At 43.8% G+C, this 24,477-nt stretch overlaps 1 protein-coding gene across 1 annotated transcript in view; it reads right to left on the bottom strand.

Annotated features, from left to right (window-relative positions):
* The window catches only part of POLN (DNA polymerase nu), a 201,008-nt gene that overhangs the window by 131,414 nt on the left and 45,117 nt on the right, over positions 1–24,477 (bottom strand). Inside the window, exons 10-12 of the mRNA XM_034772539.1 lie at positions 7,995–8,051; positions 7,159–7,212; positions 6,845–6,910 (exon numbers count right to left, since the gene is read on the bottom strand). Of these exons, the coding sequence (XP_034628430.1) occupies positions 6,845–6,910; positions 7,159–7,212; positions 7,995–8,051 (177 nt within the window). The remainder of the gene's footprint in view (positions 1–6,844; positions 6,911–7,158; positions 7,213–7,994; positions 8,052–24,477) is intronic.

Genomic DNA, 24,477 nt, shown 5'->3' with positions numbered 1-24,477 from the left:
CAACACTATATTCAGCAACTCTTGTCAATTCTGACATACCCACTACACCTCACATGTTGGTGTCATGATATTTATTTAAAAGGTGACATGTAATATATAGTTTGGTCATTGATATCACTAAAATGTTTGTAACAACAGTGTAGGTGAAATTCTTGGGACACGGATATTATGTCTGTCATCTGGCACTGGGCTAGATGAACCATTGGTCTGACCCAGTATGGCTATTCTTATGTTGTGTCTTTGATACTGTGAGCAGACAAAGGGGACAAAACAGGATTTGCCATATAAAGGGGAAAGAAAATATGGTGGCAGATGCCCTGACCAGGAAAGAGGATTCTGACCTGCTGCCTCCGGGTCAGCCAGTGGCTAACCCTCCCACAGTTTTGTAAGAGGGGAGGTGTAAGCTTAACCTCCCTACCAGATGGCAAGGGACTACCTGGTATGTAGCTGTGAGTTTCCGCTGGCTTGACCAGCACTATGTACACTGTCATAATCTGTATCTAAAATGGGTCACATAAGGTATCATATGTGAACTGGTGACACATTGGTGATTAATATCATTGTGAAATGTATGTTATTAGCACTAGATGAGGAATTATGGATACTCATTAATATTATGCTATAAAGTCTGTGACCTTTCCCCACAATGCTCCTGAAAGATAGATCTCTCCTGCTGATTTCCCAGACCAGTGTTTGTGGACATTTGGAAGGAAATAATTTTTGGCATGATGGATCACATCTCTACTCTCTGAGTGAATTCAGTTACAGAGTTTAGCCATGCAAATGCCATCTTTGAGCTCAATGGCCTCATTAAAATTTCTTCACTGCCTGAATATCAACCATATTACACAGGGGATGTTTCTGGCTCTTACTTAGGTGCTGTCCCTAGTTCCTTCTCCCATCCACACACAAAAGCTTCTCACCCAAGTTAAGTGGTGATTTCAAAATGGGTTAGTTGGCATAAGTGGGGGTGTGGATTAGCATGGTTTCCACTTTCACTCTGGAAAGTAACCTGCCGTACACTCAGGATACAGACTAAATCATTTGAGTGCTGATAGTCTTCCAATGCCTTCCCAAAATTCCATCCATGTGTCCAGTGGGACAGACAAGTTATCTCACAATTCACTGGGCAAGAATCAGAGCAGCTCAGCTTACTGTAACACAGAAGAAAAAACAGTTACTCACCTTTCGTAACTGTTGTTCTTTGAGATGTGTTGCTCATGTCCATTTCATTGTAGGTGTGTGTGTTTGACACATACACCGGTGCCTGAAGTTTTTACCCTCAGTGGTATCCATAGGGGACTGGCTCTGGTGCCCTCTGGAGTGGTGCGCGTATGCACCTGTATAAGGGGGCTGCCGGCCCCCTCCCTCCCTCCCTCATTTCCTTCTTGCTGGAACTCCAACAGAAGGGAAGGAGGGTGGGTCATGGAATTGATATGAGCAACACATCTCAAAGAACAACAGTTACGAAAGGTGAGTAACCATTTTTTCTTCTTTGAATGTTTGCTCATGTCCATTCCATTGTAGGTGACTCCCAAGCAGTACCTTCAGAGGCAGGTAGGAGTTCACGGACGTGTCGATTGCAACACAGCTCTGCCAAATCCAGCGTCAACCCTAGCTTGCTGGATGATGGCATAATGCGTCATGAAGGTGTGCACCAATGACCATGTCGTGGCCCTACAGATGTCCTGGCTAGGGACATGGGCCAGAAAAAGAGGTCAATGACATCTGAGCCCTCGTGGAGTGAGCAGTTATTAATGGTGGAGGCACCAGTCACGCCAATTCATAATAGGTACGGATGCAGGTAGTGATCCAGTACGAAATCCTCTGAGCCAACACTGGGAGGCCCTTCATTCTATTAGCCACTGCAATGAAGAGGTGAGTCGATCTGCGGAAAGGCTTAGTACACACAAGGTAGAAAGCCAGGGCATGCCGGATGTCTAGGGTGTGTAGACGTCTTTCCTTGTTGGATGCGTGGGGCTTTGGACAGAAAATTGGGAGAAAGATGTCCTGGTTGACATGGAAGTGCAACACCATCTTTGGCAGGAAGGCAAGATGGGGACGCCATTGGACTTTATCCTTGTAGAACACCATGTACAGGGGCTCTGACATAAGAGCCTTAATCTCAGAGGCTTGCCTCGCCGAGGTAATAGCTACAAGGAATACGACCTTCCATGAGAGGTGCGAGAGAGAGCAAGAGGCCAGAGGCTCGAAAGGAGGACCAGTGAGCATGGAAAGGACCAGGTTGAGATCCCATTGGGGAACTGGATCCTGGACTGGAGGAAACAGTCTCTCAAGGCCCTTCAGGAGGCTCATGTGAGAACACCAATCTACCTTGGATGTGAGGGTGGAAGGCCAATATGGCCATCAAGTGCACCTTGATCGATGAGAAGGCAAGGTCTTGGTGCTTTAAATGCAGGAGGTAATCCAGGATGGATTGCAGAGACACGCTGACCAGGAAGATATTCCACTCTAATGCCTAGCAGGAGAAGCACTTCCACTTTGTGAGGTAGGTAGCCCTAGTGGAGGGCTTTCTGATTTCCAGAAGAACCTGCTGCACCGGACTGGAGCAGGCCTGCTCCTCAGAGTTCAGCCACCGAGCAACCACACCATGAGGTGGAGAGAGGTGAGATTTGGGTGCAGCAACCACCCGTAATCCTGAGAGAGCAGGTCTGGTGGTCGGGAAGAGGCCATGTTGTTTCTATGGCCAAGTCGATGAGCGTCACGAACCAATGCTGATGAGGTCAGGCCGGGGAGATCATAATGACCCTCGCCTTATCCTTCTTGATCTTGGAAAGGACCCTGCTGATCAGAGGGATTGGCGGGAAGACATACATCAGAGTGCCCACCCACGACAGGAGAAAGGCATTGGATAGTGGGCCACTGTCAAGGCCTTGCAGACAGCATAACTGGTGGCATTTTCTGTTCTGCCTGGTGATGAACAGGTTCACTTGGGGAGCTCCCCAGCTCTGGAAGAGCATCCTGATGACCTCCAAGTGGAGGGACCACTTGTGGTGAGAGAAGGACCTGCTGAGGTAATCTGCCAGTGTGTTCCGAACACTGGGGAGGTGGGAGGCTTCCAGGTAGATCGCATGCTGGATGCAGAAGTCCTACAGGCCAAGGGCTTCCTGACAAAGGATTGATGGGCGGGCTCCCCCATGTCTGTTGACATAGAACATGGAGGCCGTGTTGTCTGTCAGCACCTGCATCACGCGATCAGACAGATGGGGAAGGAATATCTCGCAAGCCAGGCAGCTGGCCTTGAGCTCTCTCACATTTATGTGAAGAGACAACTCTCACAATCATAGCCTGAGTCTTGGGAGCACTGAGGTGCACACTCCAACTGAGGTCGTACTCGTCCAACATCAGAGATACTGTGGGCTGTGGAATTGCAAACGGAACACCTTCCAACACCGGATCTGGGTTGGACCACCATTGGAGGGAGGTGAGTACCTGGGGCAGGATCGTGAAGAGTCTGTCCAAAGGGTGTCTGGCTGGGGAATAGATTGACGACAGCCACATTTGAAGGGGCCTTAGCCGCAGCCATGTGTGCCGGATGACATAGGTGCATGCAGCCACGTGTCCTAGGAGTCTGAGGCAGACCCGAGCTGTGGTAAGCGGGTGTGCGGTGACTTGGGAGATCAGATCTGACATTGCCCTGAACCTGGCCTGTGGTAAAAATGCTCTGGCTTGCATGGAGTTGAGGACAGCTCCTATGCACTCTATCCTCTGAAGAGGGACCAATGTTGATTTTTGTTTGTTTATCAACAGGTCCAGAGCTTGACAAGTGACTCACAACGTCGTGACACTGCACTGCACCTGCTCTTTGGAGAGGCCTTTGATGAGCCAGTCACCGAGATAGGGATAGATCTGGATACCTTGACATCTGAGGTAGGCTGCGACTACTGCCATGAACTTTGTAAACACTTTTGGTACTGTCACTAGGCTGAATGGGAGCATCACGAACTGGCAGTGTGTCTGACCAACCACAAACCGTAGGAAGAGACAATGCAGGCAAGTAAATTCTTCATTACATTGTTACTTCTTACTTTTTTAGTGGGGTATTGGGGTTTTTTGGGGAGAGGGGGTGGTTGGAATCCTAGACTTGACCTGAAAAATGAAGAAGTGTATCCCTGTTCCTTGTTGAAGTATTAAAGATGCTGTGCAGTCCTGACTAATGTCTTGTGATAATCTCAAGAATGCACATGATGGGAGATGAGAACATGAGAGACAAAATGCCCATCAGTTTCTTTTATGCCTTATACTCTTAACACAGAAAACACAAATGGATCAGATTTTTAAAACTCAGCCTTCTTTAAACCCATAGTTTGCAGGCATAAGTAATGGTACAATTTGCACAGTTGATAAGAACATGGTGGTAGTACAATAAGACTAACCTCACATAAGGGAGCACACTGTGAGATCCTGGTCAAAATTAGACCCTGTATAGTTGTCCCTTCAATATTTTTGTATAATGGTGAAAACAGAAGCTGATGATCATTGCAAAAATATTTAGTTGTATATTTATGGAAACTATAGGAAAATTTTTTGTTTTGTTTATTAGAATCAGGAGAGAAGATATTGGCTAGATTTTCAAAAGTGCTCAGCACCAACAATTGGGACCATCATTTCAATATTTTCAATAAGAGTTGCAGTGTGCTGGCTGTTATTTAGGTGCCTAAAGGGCAGCAGAGTGTTTTTTGAAATTCTGACCCCATTTCTGGGTGCTCAGACCTTCTGGAAATTCTGGTCATAGTGTTAATACATACTATGATGCAAGTATCAGTTTACTGTGAAATACAAAAGAAAAATGTTATGTTTAGTTGAACTATACTGCGTCACAGACAGAATAACTAAGAACCTTTTAACATTCTGCTAGTTCATTTGTCTGACTTCAGTATGTCAGACATACGTGCTTTTTCACAAACATTTATAAACCAAAATAATTAAAAGTAAAATGTAAATCAACATAAAATGAAGATAATTTTGAATGCTAGAGTGTAAAAACACTATTTTCTCCTGCCGTCCCTCCATTTATATACTTTGAAGAGCTCAGATTAAAAATGCATAACCTTCTACTGTTTGCCACATAACATACCATATAAATTGGCTGGGGGTATCTAATGCTGACAATGAAAATATCTAAAAATACAGTGCTGTGCAAGAAACATGCACAAGATACTTCGTAATGTTAGAGAAGTCACACTGAAAACATTTTAAAAACTTCACATTCACAGTGCACTTATAAGCAAACATGTTCCCTGCCTTAAAAAAGGCATGAACAGAAATCAAATTAGTTCTATTTATTAAAAGACATGACAGTGCTATTAGAACCAAGGTATTTGTTTTGTATAAATGTCTCTTGAAAGTTTCCGTCTATCTAGGTAGTTATGTGGTCCCATCAATGTCATAAGAAGTAATCACATTTAATATGATTTAGTAATTCAAGATATCCGTAATTAAGTTAGAAAACCAGTTAGGTTTCAATGTAAAATGAAATACAGACCCACTTGCATTAGCAGAAGAAAAGTAAGAACAATTAGCACATCTTAAATATATGTGCTAAGTGCTGATCTCTCTTTAGGTTTCTGCCTTAGTTCCCTCATCCTTTAATCTTTACATTCCTCAAAGCTATTAGCAATAATTGTGGCACATTATTTTAAATACATTTAACCAGGTTCAACCTTTTCTCCTTTTGGCTGTACATGTACACTACAATGTCAGAATCAGATAGCAAAATTTTAATTAATTTTAAACGTTCATATTGATAAGATCTGATACATATTTATTTTTTGGTATATCATTTATTGGCCCAGTGAAGTTGACATGACCTAAGACGTGCAAACCCCAGAAGGATGCAGATACTGGCTCAATGGCAGGCTGACCTATTCAGTAGAAAGATCCCAACTCCCCTTAATACTGTCATTTCACAAATGGGAAAGGGAGACTATGTAACTTGACCGATGTCACAAACCAAATACATGTCAGACTCAAAAGTCAAATCCAGTCACTCTCTGCAATCTAAACAAATGACAGTTTAATTTTACTAAGCCCTTTAAATAAAAAAGTCACCCTGAACCAGAGACCAGGCCTCAGAATTTCAACCCAAAAAGATGAAAGTTTTGGAAAATTAGGAACAACTGAAAACAGGAGTTTATATAATGGACGTGATTAGGCAATCTACAGCTCTAGCCACAAGGAGTAAAGAATTATGGTATAAAATTAAAAAGAAAAGAAAAAAATAGAATAAATATAAAGATACTGAAATGAAACAAAGTTAATGAGACAGAAATTCAAAGAAAAAGTATCGTCTTATGCATTGATTTTAAAGGCATGGAGGGTTATGTTACAAGGTGTGGGTGTGATTTGCTGTCCTTGCAGAGCACAATGGTTGTACCTCAGGTCAAAAGTCTTCAGTAATTGCTCTAACAATATCAGGCACCAGAGGCTACATGGCTCAGAACTGAGGATTTGTAATATCTCTGTCTCTTTTGTAACCTAAAAGCTAAGCAATGAATATTATACTCTGTTCTAAAAGTAGTTGTCAATATTATTTAATGGAATCTCTGTCTAAAGTGCAATACCCACTTAACAATATATTTTGTTCCTATCTCCCATCTACATACAATATTGCAATTACTAGTTCTTTGATCCCTCTGATAGCCAAAGGAAAACTAGTTTGGAATTTTTCATGCATATTAAACAGCATGAAGCAAAATGATGTAAATGGAGTGTATATTTCCATTTAGCTGACCTGGAGCTCTCTATTGGACATGGCTTACAATGAAATGCATTTTCACCACACTTTCTTTGAATGAAAAAGGCTTCTAAAAGACTCACTTACAGGATGCTTGGCTGAAAGTCTGCCAGTCACAGTTCCTGTCTGATTCCATGTAGATGAAATAAATCCCTTTAGTGAAGTAAAAAAAAAAAAAATCCAAATATAAAAGCCTGTGATAAATGCAGAAGTCAAGATGTGAAAATGAAATTTTACTCTAAAGCTTATATATACTATGTTATCAATATTTCCATATAAGTAAAAATAAGTGTTATATTTTTAATAAAAATACATTATAATTTTAAAAACTTCAGAATTATTTCAAACCATCTTATACAGAAATACACAAATTTACAGGGGGAGCTTTTTTGCATTCTTACCTTTTTCATGCATGAAAGTAGTCCATCCACATAGGTTGACTTTATCTTGTGAACCTAAATTAGAAAAAGAGTTTAGTACTTTCTCTATATATATTATCTAAATTATAAGAGGTTTTCAAGTGGAAACTCATACTCTTCAAGTCAACCCATTTACAACTATAGAAAATGTGTAGATACTGCAGAACATTTTTAACAGCGAGGATGTTCAACAGACATTCAATAATGGCTCAATACACTGAATTTAATGGCGTTGAACATTTGGCTCTAGTCTAAATATTTGGCTATACAGGTGTTGCAGTGTGAAAGTTTCAGAATTTGGCACTCAGAGATGCAGAAACAAAGGAAGCCACAAGGAAGCCAAAGACTGATTTTTTAGTTTTACTCTGAAAACACATCCATTGAAAACCCAACTATTAACTAAAATGGGCAGACTAAACTAATGCTGTGATGGACTGTCAGCAGACTATTCTAAAAATAAGAAATAGCAACATATCAAAAAGTCCACTGATCTAGCCCCTTACAATCTCGAGCTCTTTTCTTGGTCCAGATTTTCTCACTGTATCACCAAACCAATTTTGTTAGTGAAGTTTTCTAAAATTGTGCAACAAACATTTAACAAAAATTGGTTAACTGAAAAAAATATAGTGCAAACCAAACCTATTTTTGAACTCATACTAAGAATTTACCTACTGCTGCAGAAATATTAAGACTATTTAAAGAAATACATGAAATCATATGCTAGTCAAAAGATTCTCAGAAAAGTGGCGTAGTAAAGCTATATTATTGTTAATTCTTGCTTTCAATGCGAATATGTTCTTTATGAAAAATGAACTCACCTGTCGGTATTCTAAAATTATCTTAGGCAATGGATGAAGATCTTGCAGCTTGTTTAACTAGAGAATAAATAAAGAATTTGACTTAGTAGTGTGCTAGTTATTCAATTAAATTTTGTTATGTTAACAAGCTTAATTTAGCATTTAGAATAATGACTGATTTTTAGATGTCTGAAACCTGAATACTACCTCTTTTAGTAGTTAGAAGCAGCATCAGTAGTGTTAAAGGTCAAGCAGAATTTCTAGAAGCTGAGAAGTGGGACAGGAGGGGACTTTTATGAAGATATAAACCCCAGCTTGTCCCAATATACAGAAAACCCTTGAACCTGGGCATGTATTCCCATCCAGGTGCTGAAATACTATGGTGAACGGCATGGTGTAACAACATATGAACAGAAAGACACTCATGACTGCTAGTTTATAATTTCATTGTCAGGACTCAGATTGGGACCAGAACATGTGCAGGGAACTGGACTAGATGACCTCTCAAGGTCCCTTCCAGTCCTATGATTCTATGTCCAGGGCAGTCAGGGAGGGTTTCTAGTTGCTGTAAAATGGACTTCAGAGTTCAGTTTGAGACAGGAAGATTTAAACTAGCTGATGGGAAATCTCTTGTCAGAGAGGAAGAGAAAGACAGTGAACTCATCAGGGAGAAAATAATTACTTCAAGATTCCAGTCAAAAAGGGGGGAGAGAGAGGCAACCAGCCAGTGTCTGTACTAGATTTCTATCTCAGTGTAGGAAGGGAGTCAGTATACATGAAAACTTTGCTTTTCCACCATGGTTGAAGGAAGTACAGAACCTAGTCTAGAGGGCTGCTTTTCTAGGCTCTGTAACAAGGAGTCAAAAGGCAATTTGTTAAAATTAATTTTAAGTTAATTTTAGTTAAGTTAATTTATCTTTACCTGTACATTTGCCTTTTCATAACAGAAAAAATACCGTTCTGGAACTGCCTTTTGGGTAGCCATGCTCACAGATAACAGCAAAGGCAATGTCTAGAACTTAGGGTGACCATATTACCCCAAGAGAAAATGGGACCCTCCCCCCAGCCACTCACCCAAAGGGCCCCCCCATGCTGTTGCCCAGTTGCTGGAACCCTGTGGGCTCCCATGCCCCCACACAAGGCTGTTGCCCCGGTGGCTAGAACCCCGCATGGGCCCTGCATGCTGGAACCCCCTCCAGCTATCCACCCTCCAGCATTACCTTCCCCCTGTGGGGGGGCTGGCATCTCTGTTTGTTCCCTCCACACCACACCCCACTTTTTTGCCAAAAGTGGGCATTTCTCCTGTTTGCTCTTGCCAACTGTTCAAGTCAGCAAGAGCAAACGGGACAAATGCCTCTTTTGGAAAAAAAAAAAGTTGGGACACCCAGGACAAGGCTTAAAAAAGGGACTGCCCCAGCCAAAATGGGACATATGGTCACCCTAGAGAACTCTACTGCAAGATCAGTAGAATTCTAACCCTTAAAGCAGTGGCTCTCAAACTTTTTTTTACTGGTGACCCCTTTCACATAGCAAGCCTCTGAGTGCGGCCCCCCTTATAAATTAAAAACACTTTTAAATATATTTAACACCATTATAAATGCTGGAGGCAAGCAGGGTTTGGGGTGGAGGTTGAGAGCTCATGACCGCCCATGTAATAACCTCACAACCCACTGAGAAGTTCCGACCCCCAGTTTGAGAATCTCTGCCTTAAAGCCTATAATATACTGCAAGCATATTAACAAAGGAAAGGAAAAATCCAAATTTACAGATAAGGAAAAAAAACCTTATACATAGGTAGTCCATCCAACCATGGGTGCCAACTTTCTCCAGCACCGGTGGGTGCACATGCCCCCCACCCCGACTCCACCCTTTCCCTGCCCCTGCCCCTGCCCCCACATTCCAACCCCATCCCCAAAGTCTCTGCCCTAACTCCGCCCCCTCCCTGCCCCTATTGGATCCCTTCCCCAAATTCCCACCCTGGCCCCACCTCCTCCCCCAGCATGCTGCATTCCTCCTACTCCCCGCTCCCTCCCCGCCCTGCGAATCAGCTGATTCGTGGTGCAAGCGCTGGGAGGGAGGGGGAGAAGCAGGACGTGGCGGCGCGCTCGCGGAGGAGGTAGAGGCGGAGGTAAGCTGGAGCGGGGGGGAGGGAGGGAGGGGAGCTGCCGGTGGGTGCTGAGCACCCACCAATTTTTTTCCGTGGGTGCTCCAGCCCCAGAGCATCCATGGAGTCGGCGCCTGTGCATCCAACTGGAACAGACTGCTGGTAGAGCCCAGTGTTTTGAAATAACATGAAATAAGGCAAAAAGTTACACAAAAAATGAAATAAAATAAATAAATCATTATAAAACAAAGCTTCTCATCACCCTCAGAAGATTCAGTAGCCAATGGCAGGACCAAGAGGTGCAACGAATGAGCTAATGGGATCACTTTCGCCAAGTGGAGCACACCAGCCAATGGTTGCTCCCACGTGAGTCATGTGCATGCATTGCATACAGGTAGGGTGACCAGATGTCCCGATTTTATAGGGACAGTCCCGGTTTTGGGGTCTTTTTCTTATATAGGCTCCTATTACCCACCGCCTCCTGTTCCGATTTTTCACATTTGCTGTCTGGTCACCCTACATACATGTGAAATGAGTGCTGAGGGTGTGGGCCTGGTAGAGGTCGACAGGAGGAGCTGGAAGTAACACAAAGAGCATGAGACAGAGAGCCACATTCACCATGACTTACAGAAGCAAGGGGGTCATTGCAGTGAGGAGGTGGTGTCAGCAGGCACTCAGCCTCCTTTGAGCCTGCCTGGCAAGGGGATTGCGGTGTGTGGCTCTCCCCACGGTGCCATGGAATGGAGTGGAGGGAGGCAGCCCAGGCTGGGCACTGGGCCCCCTGGGAGAGGAGTGGCTGTTGATATTGAAGTTGGGGTGCCTGGGGCTCAGGCAGAAGTTGTGGGGAGTTAGGAGGGGGGAGATGGGGTGTGGAAGTATGGGTGATGGGGCAGGGTGGATAAAACAAGATAACACAACATTGTCAAAAATAAAAACAAAAAAATATATAAAAAATAAATAACCCAATTTCACAGGGCTCTAACTGTTAGAAATTCACAAGCAGTCCAAGTCCCAAAAGAGAGAATAATTAGAAACATATGAATCAAAGAAGGTCAGCAGTCTATAAAACCCACCAACCAAAGGTTACCTCAGAGAAAAATTAGAAGTCCAACCTGCATTTTTCTTTTGAAAGTATGGAGAGAAACACTAACTGCAATGCAGATCTCTTCATATGCAGCTCATGAAGTGGAAACAGATCTGGTAGAATGTGCTCAAATATGAGGGAGCAGTTTTTATACCTTTCTTATAAGACTCCACAAGTGCTGCCAAGACACATACGATGATTATCGCTTTTGAAATGTTGAGACTTTTGCTCTTGCCAGTGTTTTCAACTTAACAAAGTATCTGTTTTTCTGCAAGACTTCCTTGTGTCCAAAAATAATTTAATGACTTGACAAACTAACAAGAAAATCAATAAGGTAGTAGTCATTGGTTCAAAGGGCAGTTCCATTAGTTGACCCAAAATTTACTTCCGTTTCCAATTGGCCACATGGATTTTGATTGATAAATGAAGCTTTAAGATCCCACTTGTGAACCTAAAAATATGAAGGTGTGAAACCAAACTTCCTTTACCAGAAAATAGAGGGAACCTAACACAGCTACATGGACATGAAAGTGCTTAAATTAAGAACTTTAATGAATGTGCCAAATAAGAAGAAAAAAACAGGTTTTGACTGACACCATAAGGGCCTGTAACATAGGCTGTCTGACCTAGTGATTGGAGCCAGGAGTAGCATCAGAGTTGTGGAAAAGCCAAGGGTCAAAGCCAGAAGTCCCATCAACGGTCAAGTTGGTGTCAGAGTCAGCAATGGGGGTCAAGGTGAGGAAATAGGAACAGGGATGAGGCATGGTAGTTATCAGGAACAAGGAGCATTCAACAGGGATGAGTTTTCATGAAAAACATGCACATGGATGCATTTCATGCTGGGGCCCTGTTTCTTTGGACAGTATCACTCCAATGGCTACATCAGAGGTGTCAGCCTCAAGGACAAAGAGTTGGTTAAGATCAGGGGAGACCAACACTGGGGCACATGTGAATGCTATGTTCTTGTGTTCAAAGGCCTGGTGGGTCTCTAGTGGCCAATGAAACCTTGCACATTTGTGGAGGATGACAGTTATAGAGGCTGTGACCTTTGAAAGTTTGGAATAAACTGTAAAAGCTGGCAAACCCCATGAACCTCTGGAGGTCTTCGATGCTCCAAGGTTCAGCCCAATCCTGAAATGCAGATACCTTCTGAGGGTCCATCCGTAGTCCGCCTTCTGACAGTACGAACCCCAAAAATTCGACAGATGATTGGTCAAATACAGACTTTTCTATATAACCCGTGCTGACACAATCGTATTCACACTTCATGGACATGGTGGTCATGGCTTGCTTGACTACTGGAATAGATTAGACTATCATTAACTATGCCGCCACAAACTGGTCTAGGATATCTTGAAATATGTCATTGATCAGATGCTGGAAAGTGGCAGGAGAACTGGTAAGTCCAAAGGGCATTACCAAATACTCAAAGTGTCTGTAACTTGTTCTAAAGGCTATCTTCCACTTGTCCCCCGCCCTGATTTGAACTAGATTATATGCTCCACTAATGTACAGTTTAGCAAACACCTGTACTCAGTCCAGGAGCCCTGGGATTAACAGTAAGGGGTACCGATTTCATATAGTTATTTGGTTCAGTGCCCTGTATACTACACAGAGTCTCAGAGAGCTGTCTTTCTTCTTTACAAAAAGTTATGGGGTGCCTGCGGGGGAGGTAGAGCAGTGGATAAAGCCTTTCCTGGAGCTGATCCCTTAATATTGCTAGCTCTGATTCAGACATAGAATATATACACCCAAACTGAATGTTGGCTCCGAGATGAAAGTCGACAGGACAATTATAAACATGATGCTCGGGTAGTGAGTCTGCATTCTGTTTTTCAAAGACATTATGGTAGTGCCGGTATTTCATAGGAAGATGTGGTCTGTCATGCGGGGATGGAGTTTTTAGGTCCAACACGGTTGCCACCACATGGGGGAATGTCTGGTTTACCAGACTAGAATCCTCTGGCTTGGTTTATCGGGTTTTCAGTTCTTGAATGAGAAGGCAGTTCTCCCTACAGACACTCAATGGGAAGGCAGTGATGTATTGGACCATAGAATATGGTGATTGTGATGAATGAGCCAGGGTGCCCCTAAAGTCAGGAAGAAATGTGGGGAGGAAATAAGGTTAGATCATAGGGCTCCCCGGTGCTCCACAATCACCATTTCCAGCAGTGCAGTCTCCTGTGTAACTACGCCTGATGCCAGTGGAGACCCATCTACTGTTTCTACCAGGTCTAAGGTAATGCTGGATTGTAGTGGGAGACTGAGGACCTGGGTCACAAAAAAAAATACATGAAATTGTCTCCCACTCCCGAATCAATCAATGCCTATTTTATAGGAAAGGCCTACTTGGCCTGCAGGATCTGCAATTGCAGGGGAATCTGTAGAAGTGGAGGTGGATGAGGAACTTCTAGGTTAGCATAATTTTGGGGTGTCTTCCAGCTTCGGGTCCCTGACTGGGTGTGGAGTTAGTTTCTTCCCTATCATCAGCTTAGCAGGGGTTTTGACAGGACACTTGGATACTACATGCCCTGGCCTCTATAATAGAAGGAGAGGTTCTCCTGTCTTCTCTCATTCACGTGGGGATAGGCGGGGTCATCCAATGTCAGTTGGTATGGACTTGATTGAGGCAAAGCTCACTTGGGCCTGAGGACTGACTCTTAGGTGAGTGAAGGAGGTAGGTAGGCTCATCAACCTATGTTCTAGTTGCCGTTCATGCAGCCTGGTGTCTATCTGGCTACATCAGCCCAGCAAGGCCTCTAAAATGGGGGAAGGGAAGGATCCACCCATGCCAGCTTGTTTTTTAGTTCTTTGCAAAGGGCAAGCTGAAATGGATGGAGGAGTTAGGCATCATTCCAGGCATCATCTATGGCCAAATGTCTGAACTAGGTGACATAGGAAAGGGCTGATCCCAGGATTTGCTGGAGCTTTTGTAAGACAGTCTCTGCTGTGCAGGCTTTGTGAGGGTCATCGAAAATACTGGCAAACGCTTGTAAAAACAGTTCCCAGTTGGTCAGTAGTGAGTGATTCAGTTCTAAAAAGGGGGAGGCCCATGCCAAGGCCTCCCCAGTAAGCAGGTTCAATACTAGCCTCAACTTAACTTGATCTTTGACATACTCCTGGGGCTGGAGCATAAACAGGAGTCTGCATTGGGTAATGAACCTGCAAAACTTATTGTGGGTATCATCATGTCTCTCTGGAAAGGAAACTCGGGCCAATCACTCGAGCCAGTGTCGTAAGAGATGTATAGTGGTTACACACAGACACGCTGAGTACTGTACCTTGCTCCTGCAAGGAATGATTTCCTGTCTGCAGCTGTTAAACTTGGTCCCTCAGTTTCTAGCTTTCTGCCTGGAGGGGAGTGATCTGCTCCTGAGGACTTGCAGGTACTGGTCCAATAGCAGGGCAAGAATCCCGGCAGTGTCCATAGTCAGTCCAGGGGTTCAACAATGAGTCCTGGAGGAAACTGAGGTTGGTTTGAGCAGGCTGTCAGGGCCTGTAACATGGACTGTCTGGAGCCAGGAGTACAGTTGAGGTCACTCAAGGATCAAAACTGGGGTCAGGGTTGTGGTCATGCCAAGTGTGAAGCCTGAGTCAGAGTTAGAAATCACACCAAGGATCAAAGCTGGAATTAGCAACTTGGGGCAGGAACAGGGTGTGGTAACAGGAGCAGGGACAAGGTTCGGTAGCTAGCCACCTCCTCACAATCTGGGCTCTCTCAGGCAGCCACCATACTTAACAGAGCAGCAACCCTGAGCAGCCACCTTCAGCCTCAAGAGAAGCGCCTCTGTCTCACTCCCTGTCTGGGCCAAATGTGCCAGAGGGCAGGAGCAGTGGGAGGAGGACAGAGCCCACCCTCCCACACAAGTAACTCTTTAAGGGAGGGTAGAGCACGGCAGTCCCCAGGTTGGGCACAGGGTGGGGGATCTCTGGGGAAGACATCGGGAGCAGGTTCCCTGGCCTTGGCTCATCCAGGGCCAGAGCTGGCCCCACCAGGCCCAGATGTATGTGCTCCCCACTCATGTGGCCCCAGTGCCTCCCAGGAGTCGGTGGGATTGGCTGCCCTGGCCCAGGGAGGTGGGGTCTGGAAGTTCCTCCCAGAAGAGACACATGGGGCAGTCACATGTCCTCCCCTTTACATTGTGGCCCCCAGTTTCAGGAGGCATGAATCATCTATGTAGACAAGGGATGGGATAGAAAAAGGAAGCTTTATCGCTGGTGGTGTCCAATCAGCAGTCTGCTCTTAGTCATCTAACCCTGCTCTGTCAGTGGGTGTAGCTTCTGGTGTTGAGCTTTTAGCGGCAGTTCCCACTTCACTCCTTGCAACTCAGTGGCTCAGCAGATAAGGTTTCTGCTGAGCAGCCTGATGGGCCTGGTTTTGAGACCTGTGGTACCTGATAAATACAGATTTCAAATTGAGGCCATATTCAGCACACCAGATATGGTAGAGGCTTTAGATGTAAAGTCTTTGACTGGAAATAGACCTGCACTAGTTATTCAGAGTTCCCAAAGTCCTGCAGATTCATCTTCTCGGTTCCAAACTTCAACTTGTCCTCCTTTTGATAAACAGCCTGGCCATTGTATCAGAAGCTGTCTGATAAGTAACAACCTCCAAGGAAGGCAAATGGACATTTCCATTAAAACTGCCACTCAAGAGGACACAGGCCTCACCCTCCCTGATTTTCCTGGCAACCCAAAGAAAGAATGGGGAAAGGAGGAAAATGGTACATCTGATTAGCTTATTCATTAATTATCATTAAAAATTGCTATTGCATAGGAGGATTGGAGGACAGCAAATGACATACCTAAATGTATAGAAGATTCTAGTAGTGAACTGGGCAATTACAGACCATAAGTTAAAGAAGAGCTCTGTGTAGCTTGAAATCTTGTCTCTTTCACCCACAGAAGTTGGTCCAATAAAAGATATTACCTCATCCACCTTGTCTCTCAGCTTTCCATTTGTATCTGGTAAACTCTCATCAAAGGAAAATTATGTCTCATTAATCTGTTAGAATCCTCTGAATGTGTCAAAAAGTAAAATATAAAGAAAAATTAATTGACATAATTTATTCTGACTTTCAAAAGGCCACTCACATGAGGAACTAAAGAATTAAGAAGGCATGGAATGAGAGGCCAAATATTGGCATGGATCAAAAACTGGCTAAGAGACAGAAAACAAATAGTAGGAATAAATGGTCAGTTCCCAGCTTGTCAAAAGGTTAACAGTGGGATGCTTCAAGGTTCCCTTAATATATTTACTAATAAGTTGGAAAGGGGAGTGAGCATGAGTTAGCCAGCAGATGACACAGTTATTTAAGTTGTCAAATCTCAAAAAGACTGAAGGGCTTCAGATGGACTTAACCAAGCTGCACGAATAGGCAACACAACAGCAGATGAAGTCCAATGTTAATAAATACAAAAATGCACACTTGAGTGAAAATTTTATATTACTCATATACTTTACAGAGTTCTAAATTAATTGTATAAACTCAAGAAAGGTCCAAAGCATTATTGTGGCTAGATCAATGATGACCACTGCTCAAAGTGAAGCTGAGGGCAAAAAAGCTTACAAGATGTTAGGATACATAAGGCACAGGATGGAGAATAATATAGAAATAATTGTAATGCCAGTATATAAAACAATGGTACGCTCTCATAAGAAATACTGTGTTCCCTACTGGTCACCCCATCTGAAAAAGGATTAAGGGCAGAAAAGATTAAGAGCATGGATAACTCTTTTGCAAAGAAAGATTGGAAGACTGGGATTGTTAACCTTAGAAAGAATATGAATAAGAGGAAACACGATAAAAGAATATAAAATGAATGATATAGAAAAAGCAGCCAAAGGCTCAAACAGGGGACTGATTTGACAATACTAAGTTTAGAAGGAACAGAATCATGTACCTGAGGACACAATTTGAGTGGGCCTTTCAAAAACTTTATTGACATGTCATTAGAAAAAATAGACTGATAACCTACCTGAGGGTGGAAATCTGAAATAGTTGTTAGATGTACCTTGATAGAACTAACAGCCAATCATTGATGTTTCAGGTACAATAAGTATTTTAGTACGTGTCGAATAAAAGAATGGGACGGCAAGACTCCAGAATGGCACGACTAGATGGAAAAATGTCTTGGTAAATAGTCCTAGTAGATGGCTTTTACTATTCATCAGGACATCTTGAACCTCTTAAGCTCCTTAATGTCTAGCCATAGAACATTCATGCAAATAAATGAAGAGTTTGCAGGCTCAGATGGAGTAGAACAGTGTTTCTCAACGTTTTTGATACCAAGGACTGGCTTTCTGCTTTTCTAAACTGTGTCAGGGAGATCTCAGGAACCGGCGCCAGTCTACAAACCGGTTATTGAGAAACACTGGAGTAGAAGAACATGATCTTGGGAGATTAGGTCCAAGTCCAATGGAAATGAAACTAGAAGTTGCATGGACAGCTCCAAGAGAGTGGGGAACTAGTGTTGACAGGCACACGCTGGACCTATGAGTATGACTGGTCTGGTCTTGTCTGATCTTCAGAAATACCCTGTGAATGAACGGAATTGGGAGAAAAGTGCAGAGGAGCCTGCTTGACCCTGGTAGTAAGAAAATATATGTGAGGGAGGCTCAGCTGTGACCTTGCAGGGAACAAAATTGCTGACACTTCCTGTTGATCTTCATCACAAATAGGTCTACTTGTGGAGACCCCTACCATGGAAGATGTATCTGGCCATATCTGGGCAAAGAGACCACAGGTGGTGACTCAAACTATCTGCTCAAGTGATCTGCAAGATAGTTTTGGATCCTCGTAGGTAAGAAGCTTCTAGATCTATCAAGTTAGCAATGTAGAACTCCCAAAGCAGAGTTGCCTCTTGACAGAGTGGAGAAGAGCAGTCTCCTCCTTGTTTGTTGAAGTAGAACATTGCCGCTGTGTTGTCTTTGAGAACTAAACGGCTTTTCTTTCCTGACTGTGGCAGGTGTTGACATGAAAGGATTTTGAGCTGCTCTATTTTATTTCCAAGCACAGCACTCAGACACACTGCTTTGCCACCATTAACTGAAAATAGGGGAAGAACTGAAATAAAATTAACTACATTGGTAAGAAATGGGCTGGCAACAGTAAACCATAACGTTAAGATGCATAACTTAACAAATAAATATATATTAAAGAAATGAGGTGATGGTTTACAGTTTTAAAATGTGGTAATTTAAGTTTGCATACAATGTTGGCACACAGATAAGGATAGTGAGATGGCAGTTTTAAGCAGTTTAACCTATGGCTAATGTGTTGCTGGGAAGATGTGGACTGAGGTCAGGTAAACATCACTCCAAAATAGCAGGGAGGGGTGCTCAGTAAACTTGTTGTGCAATAGCTTTGATTGACAGCCAGATTTAGCAGTTATGATTGGTCTATAAATATGGACCAATCAGAGAGGGTTTGAAGGTGATTGGAGGATAGGTATGCTAATCATAGGATTGAAAAATAAGCCAATCAGTACAGGCCAAAAACTGTATATAAGGAAGAGAGCAGGCAGGCAAAAGTCAGTCAGGTTAAGAGCAGGAGAATCATAGAACTGGATGGGACCTTGATTCTATTATGAAGATTAAAGAGAAAAGAAAAAGAAGAAACCTAAAAGAGCAAAGAACAGCAAGGAAGAAGACCTGAAGGAAGAAGCTACTGCAGGGTGACAGCAGCAGGCTACTGGGACAGAGCAGAAAAGGATCCTGAGACAGAGCAGAGGGGAAGCATGTCAGCCAAAGTCTAGGATAGGGGTTCGCAACCTTTCAGAAGTGGTGTGCCAAGTCTTCATTTATTCACTCTAATTTAAGGTTTCTCATGCCAGTAATACATTTTAACGTTTTTAGAAGGTCTCTTTCTATAAGTCTATAATATATAACTAAACTATTGTTGTATGTAAAATAAATAAGATTTTAAAAATGTTTAAGAAGCTTCATTTAAAATTAAATTAAAATGCAGAGCCCCCCGGACCCAGGCAGTGTGAGTGCCACTGAAAATCAGCTCACGTGCCGCCTTCGGCACGCGTGCCATAGGTTGCTTACCCCGGTCTAGGATATAGAATAGGATATAGTGCCATGTGAATGCCTGTTCTCACTTTCAGTTGACATTGTAAATAAGAAGCAGGGCAACATTATCTTCCGTAAATGTAAACAAACTTGTTTGTCTTAGCAATTGGCTGAACAAGAAGTAGGACTGAGTGAACCTGTGGGCTCAAGTTTTACATTGTTTTGTTTTTGAGTGCAGTTATGTAACAAACAAAAAATCTACATTTGTAAGTTACACTTCCATAATAAAAAGATTGCAGTACAGTACTTGTATGACATAAACAAGAAATTGTATTTTTCAGTTCATTTTTACAGTGCAAATATTTGTAATAAAAATAATACAAGGTGAGTACTGTATTCTTTGTATTCTGTGTTGTAATTGAAATAAATATATTTGAAAATGTAGAAAAATATCAAAAATATTTATTAAATTTCTATTGTTTAAGAGTGCGATTAAAAAAATTAATCACAATTACTCAGTTTTAATCGCAATTAATTTTTTTGAGTTAATCGTGTGAGTTAACTGCAATTAATTGACAGCCCTAGTGAAAAGGCCTCATGTAAAGAGGGCTGTACATAAAAAAAAAAAGGTGATTCCTATTCCTATTCCAGCCACAGGCATCAAATGTCATCCCACTGAGCTGTTCACTTAGCAGGGCTGAATGTTTGTGCCATCTTCAGAGGGGGACCAACAAAAACTGCTGCCCTACTAATGAGACAGCCGCTGCTAATAGTTCAGCCTGCAGCTAGAGGAAGACACTGGCAGACAGGTGATGAACAAGTTGCACTTGCCTACTCCTAAATGGTCCACCATTGAGGTTGATTAATCTGTGTGTTCCGAGGTGGAAGGATGAAGAGAGATGACAGAAAAAGCAGGAAATGGACTGTCTCCAAGATCTGAGTCTGACGGTTCTCTCATCAAACCAGGCAGAGACAGTAGAGTGAGGTGCTTCTACCAAATGGAGGCAAAACATTGGACTTTTGGCAGAGTTCCAAGCCTTCTATCTACATTACCTCTACATCTATCTATACGGAGCACTTTGGTGCCAAAATCTCTCCAGTGAACTGCCTCCATGAGTGCCTGTGAGCATTGTTACCTAGTAGTCTGTTCCAATGCCTGTCCCTGGGAATAAATATTTTTAAAAAGCAAGGAAGGAATCCTGAAAGTTAAAATATACCTAAGCAGCCCACGGCCAACTTCAAGAGAGTCCCTTCTACAGGCGAGAAAACACCTGCCATTAGGTCTATCTTCCTGACAATACCAAGGTAAGGTTCTGGGGAATTCTAATAACTTCATAGCCAAAAAACTAGAGAATACTCCATTATCCCTGAAAAACTTTGTAGCAGCTAAATAGAATTATAATCAGAATCTTTTCTATATTAAGCCTGCAAATACCAGGAGCAACTGAGTTCTTCACTAGCCTTTTTATTTTTGATAAACAGTATCTACATTGGACAAAAATTCTCTTTAATTTCTGGCACAAGAAAACTAAAATGAGATCATGACGATTCAGAAAGTGAAGAAAAATGTTTAAGCAGATGACAAGTCTACTGATACAACAATCAATAAACTGTATCCCTATAAACTCTCACTATCATTACTGAAAATAACAAGGATAAAAACCATCAATGTAATAACAGGCCCCCAAGGTTACACACCTGTAAAGTGAGAGCATTAAACAGTTGTGCATGGTTTCTTATGTACAATATTTATTTGTAATAAACTTTCCACTTAATATTTTTTTAAATGTAATTTACCGTGTTTCTCATTTTTGCTACAACTTTTTTCTGTTCCTGAGTTCACTTTTTCTTATCCTTCCTACAATAGATTTTGATGTAATTTTTCATTACCATCTCTTTCTATCCAGTTAGTCTTTTCTCTTTCTTGCACTGCACTGTGTGCTCTACCTGAGCCTCCATCATTTGATTTTTTTTTATAGTTTCAACGGATAATATCTATGTTTATTTTTAAGTATTTTTTCTGTTTTATCCATTTAAATTTTCACAGTTGCAGGAAATTAAGGAGGTATAAAAAAAGGGGAGATCAGGATTGTTTAATAACAATAGACGTTGCGATTCAAAAAGTTAAAGCTTCATAACTATTATAACACAAATAGTTAACATCACATGTCAAAATATACAAAGTAAATCCTTAAATCAAACTAAGTTTCCAAGCAGCATTTTTCTTACTTTGCCTATATGTAAATTTCTATTATCGATGGAAATATTTTTTTCATTTGTTCATGTGTGGATGTTGTAAAAGACGGTTACTCACCGTTGTAACTGTTGTTCTTCGAGATGTGTTGCTCATATCCATTCCATTAGGTGTGCGCGCGCCGCGTGCACGATCGTCGGAGAATTTTCTACCCTAGCAACACTGGCGGGTCGGCTGTGGAGCCCCCTAGAGTGGCGCCTTCATGGCGCTGAATATATACCCCAGCCGACCCGGCGCCCCCTCAGTTCCTTCTTGCCGGCTACTCCGACAGTGGGGAAGGGGGGCGGGTTTGGAATGGATATGAGCAACACATCTCGAAGAACAACAGTTACAACGGTGAGTAACCGTCTTTTCTTCTTCGAGTGCTTGCTCATATCCATTCCATTAGGTGACTCCCAAGCCCAACTTAGGTGGTGGGGTCGGAGTGAGACATTGCTGTGTGCAAAACCGCTGATCCGAATGCAGCATCGTCCCTGGACTGCTACACTAGTGCATAGTGAGCTGTAAACGTGTGGACTGATGACCAAACCGCAGCTCTACAAATGTCCTGGATCGGAACTTGCGCCAGGAAAGCCGTCGAGGAAGCTTGGGCCCTCGTGGAGTGAGCGGTGAGGTGCGGTGCTGAGACACCTGCCAGGTCATAGCAAGTCCGGATGCAAGACGTAATCCAGGAGGATAGGCGTTGCGAGGAGACCGGTGAGCCTTTCATTCGGTCGGCCACTGCAACGAAGAGTTGCGTCGTCTTTCTAAAGTGCCTTGTGCGGTCAATATAGAAAGCCAGGGCCCTGCGTACGTCCAGAGAATGCAAACGTTGATCCTGGCGAGTAGCATGTGGTTTAGGATGAAAGACTGGGAGAAATATATCCTGGTTGATATGAAATGGAGAAACCACCTTAGGGAGAAAGGCAGGATGTGGACGAAGCTGCACTTTATCCTTATGGAAAACTGTGTAAGGGGGCTCGGATGTAAGCGCCCTGAGTTCAGAAACGCGCCTTGCTGAGGTGATGGCTACGAGGAAGGCTGTCTTCCAGGATAGGTACAAAAGTGAACAGGTGGCCAGTGGCTCGAATGGAGGACCTGTGAGCTTGGAGAGAACCAGGTTGAGGTCCCACGTCGGGACGGGCTGACGTTGTTGTGGGTACATCCGGTCTAAGCCCTTGAGGAATCTAACGACCATCGGGTTAGAGAATACCGAGGACGTGAGTTCCCCTGGGTGAAAGGCTGATATAGCGGCCAGGTGAACTCTAATTGAAGATATCGCCAACTCTTGCTGTTTTAGGGAGAGGAGATATTCCAATATGAGAGGAATAGGTGCCTGTAACGGGGACGTGGCTCATTGTTCGCACCAACAGGAAAACCGCTTCCACTTGGCCAAGTACATGGCTCGTGTTGAGGGCTTCCTACTGCTCAACAGAATCTGTTGGACCGATAGTGAGCATTGTTGCTCTGCCTGGGAGAACCATGGAGCAGCCACGCCGTGAGGTGAAGAGATTGCAGGTCGGGGTGACGCAGTCGGCCGTGGTCCTGAGAGATGAGATCCGGACATAATGGAAGCGGGATCGGTGTCTGAATCGAGAGCTCCAACAGTGTGGTGTACCAATGTTGTCTCGGCCACGCTGGAGCGATCAGAATTACCTGTGCCTGGTCTCTGCGCAATTTGAGCAGTACCTTGTGGACCAGAGGAAACGGAGGGAAGGCATAAAACAGGTGGTCTTTCCAGGGAAGGAGAAACGCATCCGAGAGGGATCCCGGAGCTCGACCTTGTAGGGAGCAGAACACGTGGTACTTCCTGTTGTCTCGAGATGCAAACAGGTCTATCTGGGGAAACCCCCACTTCTGGAAGATGGAATGTATGATGTCCGGACAGATGGACCACTCGTGCGTCTGAAAAGACCTGCTGAGTCGGTCCGCTAAAGTGTTCTGGACTCCAGGGAGGAACGATGCCGTGAGATGGATTGAGTGGGCGATGCAGAAGTCCCACAGGCAAATGGCCTCTTGGCATAGAATTGACGAACGTGCTCCTCCTTGCTTGTTGATGTAAAACATGGCCGTGGTGTTGTCGATGAGAACTAACACACAGCGGCCACGTAGGAGATTGAGAAATGCCTGGCACGCCAGGCGCACCGCCATCAGTTCCCGAACATTGATGTGCAGGGCTAACTGGGATGCAGTCCACAGGCCCTGAGTATGGTGTTCGCTGAGGTGGGCGCCCCAACCCAGAGATGAAGCGTCTGTAACCAGGTGCAGAGAGGGTTGTGGTGCGTGAAATGGCATCCCCTCGCAAACCACATTGTGATCTAGCCACCAGGTGAGGGAGGTCAGGACCGAGTTCGGGATCGTGACCACCATGTTCAGGCTGTCCCGATGTGGGCGGTATATCGATGACACCCAGGTCTGGAGTGGGCGAAGCTGAAGTCTGGCATGCCTGGTTACGTACGTGCAGGAAGCCATGTGACCCAGTAGGGTGAGGCACGACCTCACCGTGGTAGTTGGGAAGGCCCTGAGCCCTTGAATGAGGCTCGTGATGGTACAAAAGCGGTTGTCTGGCAGGATGGCTTGTGCACGTCTGGAGTCTAGGACTGCGCCGATGAATTCTATTCTCTGGGTAGGTTCTAGAGTGGATTTGTCCTTGTTGAGAAGGATGCCCAACTCATTGAATGTGTGCACTATTATGTGGACGTGAGCTCGAACTTGCTCTTTGGTGCGACCGCGTACCAGCCAGTCGTCTAGGTACGGGAACACCTGTATCCCTTGCCGACGAAGGTACGCTGCCACGACAGCCATACATTTCGTGAACACTCTTGGGGCCGAGGATAGGCCGAAGGGAAGGACTGCAAATTGATAGTGCACTCTGCTTACCACGAATCGCAGGAAGCGTCTGTGAGGCGGGTAAATTGCGATATGAAAGTAAGCGTCTTTCATGTCGAGGGCGGCGAACCAGTCTCCAGGATCGAGGGAAGGGATAATGGCCCCCAAAGAGACCATGCGGAACTTCAACTTTACTACGAATTTGTTGAGTCCGCGCAAGTCCAAGATGGGCCGCAG

Source organism: Trachemys scripta, chromosome 5 (genome assembly GCF_013100865.1).
Source record: "Trachemys scripta elegans isolate TJP31775 chromosome 5, CAS_Tse_1.0, whole genome shotgun sequence".
NCBI classification, from domain to species: domain Eukaryota; kingdom Metazoa; phylum Chordata; order Testudines; family Emydidae; genus Trachemys; species Trachemys scripta.
This window is presented reverse-complemented; position numbering and strand designations above follow the sequence as displayed.